Here is a 12,542-nt window from a genome sequence, read left to right as displayed (position 1 = left end):
AATCACAGAGAGAGAGAGAGAGAGAGAGAGAGAGAGAGAGAGCAAACGAGGCTAGGGAGGGTTTAAGGAAGTGGGAACCTGATGATACAAGGTCACAGAAAACCAAAGTTTCAGTTAGAGAATCTGAGGAAAATTCTAAAACGTACTTACTGAGAAACCACAATATCACAAATACATTGCAGATAATAGGGAATGGGAAGTTTGAAAAAAAAGAACCAGATAAAAGCACAAAAAATGGAGGGCAGATAAAAGACAAAGCATTTGCAAGTAAACAATATAGCAATCAATGGCTGTTAGCTGAAATTCCAACTCCTACAAATGCCAGGTACCGTCTTCCTCTGCATAGCCTTCACTAGGAAGAACCTAAACAATGTAGCAAGGCCCAGTAATAAATGTTCAAAAATAAAATAATGGACATCTGCTGCATTTCTCTACCCTACTGCAGTTTGCTTTCTTATGCTTTTTCCTTTTGTTATTTTCTAAATATATTGTGTGATTGTTGCTTTATTATGCAAACCCCTCAATCACTTAAGCCTACTATGTGCTATGAAGAGGAAACTGCAATAGGGAAGGACAGGCCATGTAACCAGTTCCTCTCCCCTGTTGAGGTTGATCCTCATATTTTGTGCTTCATGCCACAGGCATGGATGTAACCAAAACAGTCCATGTTCAGAGTACCAAGTCTGTCCTTCTGAACAGTGGGTGAGGTTTGCTGGGAGGAGGAAGAAAGAGAAGAAAGTTTCTCCGATGTCATCGGAGTTCAGTATTCTGCTGGGGACACCAAAGATTCTCTAACATTTCCTCTTTACCGATTCCTACCACTACATCGGAAGATGACCAACCCAACTCCTCTCCAGGGGTCTCTCTTCTCTTGGAGGAGGAGTTGTTCTCAGATGGACGCTCATTCTTAGGGAAGAATGAGCATAGGGAAGCTGCCTCCCTAACCCAACCTTAGTTGCAGGTGCTGTGGAAGGCGAGGGGCTTAAGGAGCTCTGGTCCTCAGGCCTGAATGTTACTGTACTAATCACTTGAAGACTGTGCAAACCCTTCTGGTTACTGCTTTGACCATAACCATGACAATTTCTACAGTTACAGTATCCACCAGTTCAAGGAATATCCCCACATCTCTGGTGACTACACACATAGCTTTGGTGATGTGCCCCCAGGTGCTTCCGTCGACTTTGTTACTGGGTAATGTCTTCCTCCACATACTGCTGTCTAAGGCTGCCCTCAACAATGAGAAGTTGAAGAAGGGGACAAGGAAGTCGTTTTCATCATCTTCATCATCCTCATGGTTGACTGCTGTCACCTCCTCCCCATCTCCTTCCAAAGGCAGCAAGCAGAGGAAGAAGAAGGCTGCCTCGTCCACCCAAGGAAAGTATCATAGAGCTTCCAGCTGCCAGCCTTCTCCCACAGAAAGGGCTACTGGGTCTCTTGCTGGCAGTACCACGTGTACCACCGCTCCCATTACCAAGCTCACAGGTGCAACCACTGCCAGTGGTTCTCTAGACACCCGGTGCACTGATACCAGCCCTGGTAGCTTGCCTACCTGGCCAGCAAGGGTTCCCGGTCTACAGACCCAGGTCCAGCTGCCACCACAGCCCAGCGAGAGGTGAGCAGAGCAAGCAGGTGCTCCCTCAACCCCCTCCCATTCTTCAAAGAGAGTGGGCCCAAGTGTCCAGGGATAGTGGCCTGGCCTGACAGGCCCGGTCACTTGGGCAAAGCAAAAGAAGGTCCCTGGTTCAGTCTTCTCCTCTTGTAGAACCCTTGGCTTCTAAGAAGGCTGGAGCACTCTCGTGGGACAGCCCCTGCCCACATTCACATGAGCAGGACCACTCTCCTTGAGCCATGCAGACATCGTCCTTCAGTTGGCAACCGCCCACAGCCCCACTCACCTGCTGGGACCTCGGTCTTTGACTGGCTGGGTGAGGGTGCTCTCGATTCCTCACCTGTTCCCTCAACCTCCTTGGGATTTTCCAAGAGCCAGGAGCTGGACAGTCCCAGGGCTCTGGACTAGGCCCATTCTCCCTCCCATCCCAGCCCGTCCATGGAAGCACACATTCCTGTTTTGGTCCTTGGACCAACATGGCATACACTTGAGTGGTCGAGAGATTGCCAGGCGGCTCTGGTGAGTGTTTCTCTCCTGCAGGAATGGGATCTGGAATGACCCAAGGGTCCTATGCCCCATACTTAGACACTCCCGAGTTGCAGAGGCATTTCCTAGAGATCATTAAGATGATATGGCATTATAATGATCTCAAGGAAGAGACCTTGGCTTTTCCTGCAGACTGTTCTTCAGCCTTTTTGAGGACCCCAGAAGGAACCCAGGGTCTCAATCAACTTGTGAATTCTCCTGTTTCTGGGCAAGATAATTCTCTTCAGTCTAGCCAGTCATACAAAACACTTCCTCTGCCTCAAGCTCACCAGAGGGAATACTGTTTCCTTAGAGAGCCCACTGCCTACTAAACAGGTTAACCCGGACCTGATCTGTCTGTGTCCTGGTCTGTCACTGGAGCGGCTCTGTGTGGAGGGAGTCCCCCTCTCACAGGTGGAGGCAGTGGCACTGGAATTGACTACCATGACAGTGTTCCAGACAGTTTACTGGATAGACCTTTGGTCATTGTCGGTGGCCAAGAGTGCTTCCTCGTCTTTGGGTTCCCATACACCCGTAGAGAATTCAGCCTTTAGGAGATTGATGTTGTCTGGAGGTAGGGCCATTACCTACCTCACCCACCAGACAGCAAACTTGTGTGTGAATTTATCTTTGAAGAGGCTAGACAGTATTGTCTCAAATCTCTAGGTTCATTGGGTCTGAGTTGGCATTGGTGCTCAGGAATTGACTAGTCCTGGGGTCTGCCTCTCTCTTTGCTAGAGGAGAGGTGGAGGCCACACTGGACAGGCTGCAGGTCAACAACAGCAAAAAGCTTGTTCACCAGGCAGTGGCCAAGACCTCCAGGTCTTCGCGTGGCACTGCAGCTCAACCCTCAGGTTAGGCTGGCCCTTCCTCTTCAGGGAAGAGAAATTTCCAGACTTCCTTTGCCCCTTGTAGAGGTACACAAGCTTCTCATGTCCAGGTAGTGAAAGGTGCACAGTCACATCCCTTTCAGCAAGGGAAAGAAAGGTGGAGGGTGGTGATCAACTTCAAAAAGTCAGATCTCATGCCCAAGCAGAGGGTAAAGTATCTGGGCATGCTGACAGATGCAGTAGCAGCGAGAGCCTTCCCTTTGGACTCGAGCATCAGCAGGCTCAGAGAGGCAGTGAAGAGGTTCGTGTCTTGACAGGAGCAACCTACTCGGCAAAGGCAAGCTGTTCTTGGTCACCTGTTGTCTTTGGAGTAGCTGGTCCCTCATAGGCAGCCTCACCTCTGCTCCCTTCAATGAAGAATGAAGTGAGGGACCCTTCTTTCTTTCCTGTTCTTCTGTCAGAGGAAGTCAGGAGAGATTGTGGCTAAACCTCTTAATAGGAGTGCTGCTAGGCACTCCCCCTCCCGAGATGCTTCTGTTTTCTGATGCATCGAGGGATGGGGAGAACACATGGAAGATTTGTTAGTTTCAGGTGTGTGGGACCAGAATAACAGACACCTCCCTGTCAATGTCCTGGAACTAAAGGCAGCTCTTTTAGCTCTAGATAGATAGATAGATAGATAGAAGCTTATTGACCACAACATAATACAATTAAAATTACAAGCTCTTGGATATGGTCTAACAAAAGTACATCAAAATGGACATACAAATCTTTAGACTCAAAAGACACATCTAAACTAGAACACTTGAAACCATGCTATATAATATTTTCAGCGTATTTATTTTTACGATTAAACTGTGAATGCAGCTAAATAAACGGAAACCTTAACTACAACAACTTTCCTTGCAAAGCATAAAACTAAATATACCGATGGTTGGGTATTTGAAAATAAGTATTCTTCAAGTTCACTGGAAGCATGAAGTCACCCTCTCTGATGGAATCGTAAACTGAATGAACCTTTCCCATCTTGAACCAGGTCTGGTGAACGAACCGGTTCAGAGAAGAGCGGTTGATGACTGGCCTCCAGGAAAAGATAATGTAAAACCCTGGAGACCGATCTTTCACGTCTTCCACAGTGCCTTTACACTGTTTCAGAACCAAGTGATGGGGCACTCAGTGGTGTTAATGAGTGCCAACACCACAGTGGTGGCATTTGTCAACAAGCAGGGAGGATTATTGCCTTGTAGCTATTCATTTCTCGTCATTATGTGGTTCGGATTCCACAATAAGCTGTAGGTCCCGTTGCTAGGTAACCAGTTGGTTCTTAGCCACGTAAAATAAATCTAATCCTTTGGGCCAGCTCTAGGAGAGTTGTTAACCAACTCAATGGTCTGGTTAAACTAAGATATACTTTGCACAACTTGGTGGTGCAGGTACACGTGTGGGCAGCAGTGCACTCAGCAGAGCTGTTAGCTAGGTACATTCTGAGGTCTTGGAATGTGGTGGCAGACAAGCTTAGTTGCTGGAGGCAGGTGATAGGGACAGAATGGTCCCAACACCAGGACATTGTGGAAAGGTTCTTTGATCTATAGGGTGTTCCAATCATAGACCTGTTCATGACCTGGTGCAACAAGAAGTTACCCGGTGTTCTGCTCGATTGTGGCAGACCCAAGGGCTTTGATGGAGGAAGCATTCCAGCAGCCATGGAACAACTTGGAAGCATACCTGAATCTCAGGTTGACTCTGGTGGATCCCAAGTGGCCACACGCTGAGTGGTATCTGGATCTGCTGGCTCTGTTAACCAAGGTCCCGAGAGAGATTCCCCATGGCACACCCTTCCGTGCCAGCCACGTGTTGAGAGGTATACCAGGCAGCAGAAGTGCTGGCACTTCACACCTGGAGACTATCCAGCATCTCCTGTGAGAGAAAGGGTTTTCTCGACACACAGCAAAGAGATGTCTGGATACCTGCAAAAATCATTGGTTACCCCTTGGATTAGAGCAAAATCATGTTGCCTCTTGCTGCTACGCGAGAAATAAGAAGTTAAATTCTTTAAAAAGGATTCCAAATATGAAGGCAACACCGAAACAGCATGACTTGCACAAAGCGCAATGGAGTGGCACACACATCCCATAATGAATGCAGAAGGAACATCGTCTTTCTAACACTTTTGGGAACCAGTTCTAGCGCCCATCATCACCAATCCGATTATATTATCAAGAGGAATGTCTCTTCCAATAATGATTTCACACTATTATATAGTCCTAAAGCAGTTCCATTTTCTACTACTATAGTTTCAAGAAGTGCATCAATAATATCATGAGCTGTAGCATCAAAATATCTTACAACTACTGCTAAAATCTGGGTTACGGAGATGTCAGTGCTTTCATTTGTGATAGTAGAAAACTTATTAGATTTACAAATATCTGAGATGTGCATTTTCTCATGGTGAGCAATTCCATCCTGAATCACGTATGAAAGCTTTGGTCGTTTCATTTATATATTTTTGACAAGGTTGCTATCAGGAAGAGCTTTCTTGTATATGTCAAATAAATGACCAACAGTTGCAAATGGTATATTATGTTCGACAAAATATCCCGCAAAAATCAATTCGCTTTTGGAAATTTGCTCACCCTCTGTGGTTTTCTTCTTTGACATAAATTGAGTGATGCTTACATTTGATTTACTCCTGGCAAGGGCACTTATACTGTTTATGCTTCGTTAGCATAGTGTTGTTTGCATTTTTCAAAGTGACATCACAGCACTTGCAATAACTTGCATCACTATCATTTTCATCTTGTTTGAGTCACTCACTAAATTCTGGATTATTCAACCAATCTTGCTTAAACGCCTAAGTATACCATTTTCTTTTCGTAGAGGGATTACTAGTAGAAGCTCCCATCATGTACAATGGGGTAAGGATATCACAAAACTTCAAAGAGTTCGATCATTTGTATAAACAAAAGTCATACAATTGTAACTTGAATCACTGAACAAGAACGACTGACACAGCGAGTCAGCGACGCTGCCTGAAGTTGTCAATTCAAGTTATTTTAATGTGATTGGTCAACTGATGTCAAGCAAGAAACGTTTTCAGCTCAGGCGACGAGATTGATACGCGTTTGTTATAATGATACGTGCATGATCGGTGTATCGAGCTTGGAAGCGATTTGAAATTTTACTGTCGATATTCTGATGTTTATTTTTGCACCCGTTTCTTAAAATAAAAACCCAGAAACCCAGATGATGACTGAAAAACCCAGATCTGGGGGCAAAAGACCAGCATTGGCTGCCCTGGTCCCTACTGAGCTACTATACTTGCCATAAGTCATTTATGGCCCATTGAAGTGATATGAACATTTTTCCCTCTAAATTCATCCAAACCGTATGGCGCGCAATATTGACAATCATAAGAGTTAGCCTGGCGTTCGCTCAAAACCTGTTATAGTTCCTCATATGATCGTGCCCATCCAGTAAAGGAACAGAGCTGAAAGTTCACTGCTGCCACTAGCCATTGAGCAGAAGTTAATGGACAAGTAGATTTCATACACATACGTACACAATCTCTCTCTCTCTCTCTCTCTCTCTCTCTATATATATATATATATATATATATATATATATATATATATATGTGTGTGTGTGTGTGTGTGTGTGTGTGTGTGTGTGTGTGTGTGTGTGTATGTATGTACTGTATTTATCCGAGTGTTAAAGATATGCATGTAAACAGATACATGCAGAGAGAGAGAGAGAGAGAGAGAGAGAGAGAGAGAGAGAGAGAGAGAGAGAGAAGATGAGGTCAATCATCTTGCAGTAAGAAGCTTACATTTAATAACTGGGCTAAAAAAATCTGTGGAACAAAGAGAACTTTCCTTATGAACTTCGTGTATTGAAGACAGACGGTAAACCTCTCTTTATCTCTTGACAAAGGCTAGAGTTTTTTTTGCCTCTGAGCCATTGTTAATATCCCATCGATTTTTGTGATGCATGATGTCTTATAACTTGATCGCGTCACAGCAGGTTCGATAAAAATATGTCTAATATTTTCATTTTGCTGCTGTATTTCCCCTTTTTCCCAAGATCACATTTTCTGAAAGAGGGAGAGGTTTCAAACTGGAACAGCATTTAGTATCTTTCTGTTGAGTTCAGAATAAACTTATCAAAATTTTCTTAAAAAGTGCCCAATTGTACGGAAATTATCGGATATCTCTACTTCACTCACAGCTCAGAAAGTGGACCAAGGGGAGTGGGCGCTGGACTTTGAAAATATATAAGCATTAGTACAAATTATCTATAAAAAAAAGCTAGATAAATTTTTATCATTTTGACAGCTAACTGACATTTTGATTGACATGTTAAAATAAAGGTAAAACTTCCTTCCTGATGTTTGTTGTTATGATACATTGTGATCTTTTGTGTATGATATGAGTTGTTAATGTGAGTACAAAGTGCAAATGCTGCAAGGTTATCCATGAGCGACTACAAAAGATGTCTCTGAGCTGCTATTAGTTTGTATAATAAAACCACCAAACACTTGGAGAAGTTTTTTTTTTCATAAATTAAAGAGGCCTTAGACATGAATAGAAGAAGAAGAGCGGGGAACATTCTTAAGCAGTTGAATGACCAAAGTGCTGAAGAACACCAATGGAAATTTTTACCCCTTTTTAGTTCAAGTTACTGAACCAGGATAGAAATATTATTTCTTGTGAGTAAATATCAGTCAATATGCCACATCTTTCATATATGGAGTATTCTTCCCGACCGCGTACTAACTAAACAAGGGTTGTACCTGAGTGGGGATGAGGGTGAGGGGTTGGCCATTCTCACCCGACTGACATTACCCAATTATCCCTTTAGCCTGTATTCAGAATGAAAAATCAATAGGAAGAAACGAGGCAAGGTGGACCAGGTGGATTATCTCCAATATGAAAGACTACAGTATTCATTCCTAGGAAAAATACAAATTATTTTTTAAAAATTTATCACTACTCCTTTCATACATGGAGACTCGCCACTTAAGAGGGAGGTAGTAACATTTCATCTGGCTCTCCATCAATGAATTATCGAAGGGAGAGAATAAGAGAAACTTTCGAACCTTGGGGTTTGGCCCTAAGGAATTTGTGACTAGGCTACGAATTCTGGGACGAATGAGAACGAGAGATGAAGCCAAAAGAAAGGGTTCCTAGACTATTCTTTCTAGCACTAATCAATACTAATGAAAGAAGGAAACACTCCACCATGGAACAATGGAATGAAAGCAATCTCCGTCCCACCAAAAGCTGAACATGATACAGCAAGTAAAAAGGCTTCCCCATTCAGACACTGAGGCTGGTGGAGAACAATTTAAGGGCAAAAACTCTGTCCAACAACAGAATAGTCTTGAAAAATATGTTGTATTGCTTAAAGCACTAAGGACATACTCGTAAGTAACTCAGGACTGAAGTTCCTGGTAGACAGAGACTGTTCAACACTTGAAGAATAGACGACTCCACCGAGGAGGAGAGGTCTAACCCAATTAAATCAAGAAAGTTAAAGTAAACCCCAACCTTTATATTACTCAGTGAAAGGGACCTGGCTCAGCTAAGGAAAAAAGGAAGTCTGCATCCTGCTGGGTATAAGCTCTGAGCAGAGAAATTTCCCCTTTTATGATACTAATCATAGAAGACATTTCACACACCACCGCCCCCCCTCCCTGGAAGCACATTCAGTGGAAAAAAGTAAATGGTACGTAAATAAATTCCTTGCTATCCTGCGAGAAAAGTCAATCTCTCAGGATCTGCTGGAGAATTTAAGCATAAAGTTGCAGGAGCAGTACTGCTCAATGGAAAAAGCAAACAAGAGGCCCATGAAGAAAGAGAGCTGGTTCACTCTCATGATGCTTCGACCAGAGGAACAGCAGATCAGGAAACCCCTCTGCCAAAGGGCAAAGAGGGACTGCCAGTGCCAAGTGAAGAAGAAAAGGAGTAAGAAACATTTTGTATATCACGCCTTGAAGAAGTTAGGGAAAGAGAACAATGAATACAATTAAGTTTTCTACAAGTAATGGAACTTACTTCCATCACCATTCCGAAAGCTGAAAAAGAAAACAGAAAACCAAAGTTCTCTTTAACTGGTCTCTAACCATCAAGTATAGGAGCTCTAACATTCAAAACATCTTTGCTATTCAGGGGAGCAGAGACAAAAATGCCCTTCCATCTTGACACAGACAGTTGAGTTGAACTGCAATAATATTCTCCTGTGCAGAATGCATAGTGCAGCCAACCCAATGGCAACAAACCATCCACTCAAGCACCTGCACTGCTTAAGAAAGTTAAATTTAAGATACTGCTCACCTTTACTTGAAATATAAATCACAACAGTGGTGTATTGCTCATCCACAACCAAGACTCAACCATTCTGAATATGTGCAACATCCAACACAATACAAACTAAATGAGAACGACGAAGTGTAGACAAGGCGCACCTGAAAAGCATACACCTGAGATGAAAATTCATCCCTTCAAATGCTTACAAAACCAATACGAAGGCAGAGTAAGGAAACCCTCACAAAGGTTTCTGCCATCAAAGAAAAGTTAACTATCCTTAACGCTTGTTGAAAAGGAAAAGCGGCAAGAAGTCTGGATCGGCTCTTTATTGCCGTATCAGACACATACACAACATGAAAGGTTTGGATAATTGATGCAAGATGCCTCTTGGTGACGGAAGACCTATGGCCACCTGCCAAGGTCAACAAGGGTATTCCTGCTTGGACAGATACTTTACCTGTTGCTTGGGAATGAGGTTGGATTTCATTTAACTGATCACAAACCCCTATCTATTACAAAAATGTTAGAAGCTGATCAATATTTAAAGGAGTTACACCCTTGCAGGGGCTACTACTCCACAACTTATGGGTATTGTGATAAGGTATACCCTTACAAGAGCCCAAGTTGAGATAAAGGTGGAAAATATGTGATATTCCTTGTAAAAAGCTGTTGCCAGTCCAAAACAGCATCATGAACTGGTAGAAGATTCTGCCTCAGGCAAAGTCGAGATACTACCCAGAGTTATAGAGTGTGGGTATTCAAAGGGACTTGTCCTTTTGTTCTCTCAAAAATAAGAAGTCCCTCCTCCTGTTAATTCATGATGGAGCCATACCCATCAAAAGACAAGTGTTACTTGCCAGGCGTGGCCATGCAACGGAGTGCTATAAAATGGCTGACAATAATACAAAAAAAGAACTGAGAAGGCTGAAAAGACTGAGAATACTAACCTTAATTATTTTCCTTCGTCAAGTTACTGTAAGGCATAATGATACTCAGTCAACAATCAATTACATTTACTCAACAAATAATAACAATAGCTCACAAATTAATTATAACCATGGGCACATGTGAGTAATAACTGATGTTAATAAGTAAGTATTTAACGGTGCTGTAAAAGATGAAATTCCTTTGTCCATCGCATGTCGATGGGTCCAGGTGACAAATGAGAGTACAAGCTGAGATTTGTTCTATGTCACACACAATAAAGGCATCCCTTTGAAAGAGAGAGGTGTCAAATTAACTATAGGAAAAGCATGCATTAAGGCCCTAACTATATCATCAAGTTATCCTAACTCACTGTAATTTCACGCCCGAACGCTTAGAGATTGCTCTAACCACTCAAGCGGGCACATGGGTGGCACAGCCAGTCAAAAGACACATTGGAATCACTTTTCATAATCTGGAAATTAACTAACCATGCAAATAATGAGTGGCAGTGGCTTCGACTAGGGCTGACTAGGGAAAAGAGGGGTAACAGAGATGAATGGAGAGAGAGAAGTACACATGGTGAATCACGGGACTTACTTGGAGGGGTTTCGTTAACAAAAGTCAAGAAATACTTCAGTAGGGGGAAAAACAGGCCACCAAAATACTTGAGTTAATCTCAGGCTTACCTTAGGAGTCCAAAGAAGCAACCCAGTAGGGTTATTTGTGGGCAGCCATTTGCACTACATTTGCATGGAGGGGTGGCCATCTTATGGGCGAGGGTTAAGCCTTACCCGTAAAATAGCCCCCCAATTTCAGTAGACACGTGGCTGGAGCAGGAGTGGCAGTCTTGTGCAAATGTATGGGCGGGAACTGAGCATCCGCTCTCGACAGTAGCCAAAACAGGAGTCAGAGCAAATCCAGGCACTTGCTGCTGAAATGAGAGGCTGGATCGCCTTAGGGTCCAATATGGCCACCGTCTCAGGTAGGTTCCTTCCAATCCTTGCTGCAGCCCTCCCTTTCTTGGCTACCCAGAATGAAAAGCATTTTGGCAGCAGAAGGGAAGGATACAAGGGATACAATGAGAGGATTATGCTTTGTGGGCAGCCATTTGCACTACATTTGCATGAGGGGGTGGCCATCTTATGGGCGAGGGTTAAGCCTTACCCATAAAATAGCCCCCCAATTTCAGTAGACATTTTGTCCTTAACAGGGTAGAGGGTCTACAAGATCAGGATTAACCTGAGTGAATGTAAATTACTCTAAATTAAGGGGAGACTTTGGCTGGCTGGCCATATAAGCATACTCTCTTGTACGCCTTGAAGAGGCGGTGTAAATGATAACACAGCGTTTATTTTTTTAAATGACATCCCCTTTACATTATACTGTAATGACGATACCTAATTCGCCAACTCGACAGTTGATGGCTGACCCTTATTCTGGGGATTCTGACAGTTATAGGCGAGCAAGAGTATTCGCGAGTTTTAATTCGCTAACTTTAAACCTTGCTAATTTTATGCTCCCACTGCCCATAACTCGAGTACAGGCTATAAACAGATACTCGCTCAATGTTATGACGGGATAAGCAGACAAAAGGCGAGGGGTCTGGAACAAAACAGAGTTCTTAGAAGGAAAGGAAAAAAAAATAACAAAAGGAAAATGAACAGGATGTTACGAATGAAAACGTGACCACATAAGAGAGGCGGGACACGCCTCTTGGATTTTACGAAGATGGCATTTAAAATCACAAGGGCAGGAGTTTATGACTCGCGATTCATTCAAAGAGAAAGATAAATAAATAACTAAAAGAGTAAATGATGTTGGCAGAAGAGCCAAGGGTAATAGAGTGAGGTATTTCTTGTGTTATGTGGGAATTTATCGTCCTTCGCCCGGACTATCTCTCAGCCCCAGGGCTGAAAAAGGGGGAACCCGAAGGGCGCATGTCCTTCAGAAAGAGCTGACGTGCATGCCCTGTGCCAAGGTAGGGGCGCAAGGGCGTGCCACTTCCCATTCTGTTATTCTCAATGGTTTATGCATTTTGAGGAGAATGGTATCCCGTATTTAATTGCCTGTTGTGGTGATAATTTAAGAAAAGATTAATAGAGAAGGATAAGGGATAGAAGTTCCAGAGGAACGGAAGAAGATAGTGGAGGGCCTTGATATCCTCCTCTGGATTAGAGGTGCCAAGACCTTCAAAAAATGAAATGGTGGGACAAGTGCCAGGGGAGCTCTAGAGCTCTTTGGAAACTACCCGGAAATTCCCACGCCTGTGGTAATTCCGCCGCGAACCTCTCCTACTTGGACAGTCGTCCTCGGCCGGGGAAGCGGAGGGCCCGAGACCAGAGGGCA

At 43.5% G+C, this 12,542-nt stretch overlaps 1 protein-coding gene across 1 annotated transcript; it reads left to right on the top strand.

Moving 5' to 3' along the window:
• Positions 1 to 1,073: 1,073 nt before the first annotated feature.
• Positions 1,074 to 1,616, top strand: LOC136839289 (uncharacterized). The gene has a single exon (XM_067105112.1). It carries the CDS (start codon positions 1,074 to 1,076, stop codon positions 1,614 to 1,616), a length of 543 nt encoding a protein of 180 aa, XP_066961213.1.
• The last annotated feature ends 10,926 nt before the right edge of the window (positions 1,617 to 12,542 follow it).

This window comes from Macrobrachium rosenbergii, chromosome 1, assembly GCF_040412425.1.
Source record: "Macrobrachium rosenbergii isolate ZJJX-2024 chromosome 1, ASM4041242v1, whole genome shotgun sequence".
In the NCBI taxonomy this organism is placed as follows: domain Eukaryota; kingdom Metazoa; phylum Arthropoda; class Malacostraca; order Decapoda; family Palaemonidae; genus Macrobrachium; species Macrobrachium rosenbergii.
Note: the sequence above shows the minus strand (reverse complement) of the source record. Positions and strands in the feature narration are given on the sequence as shown.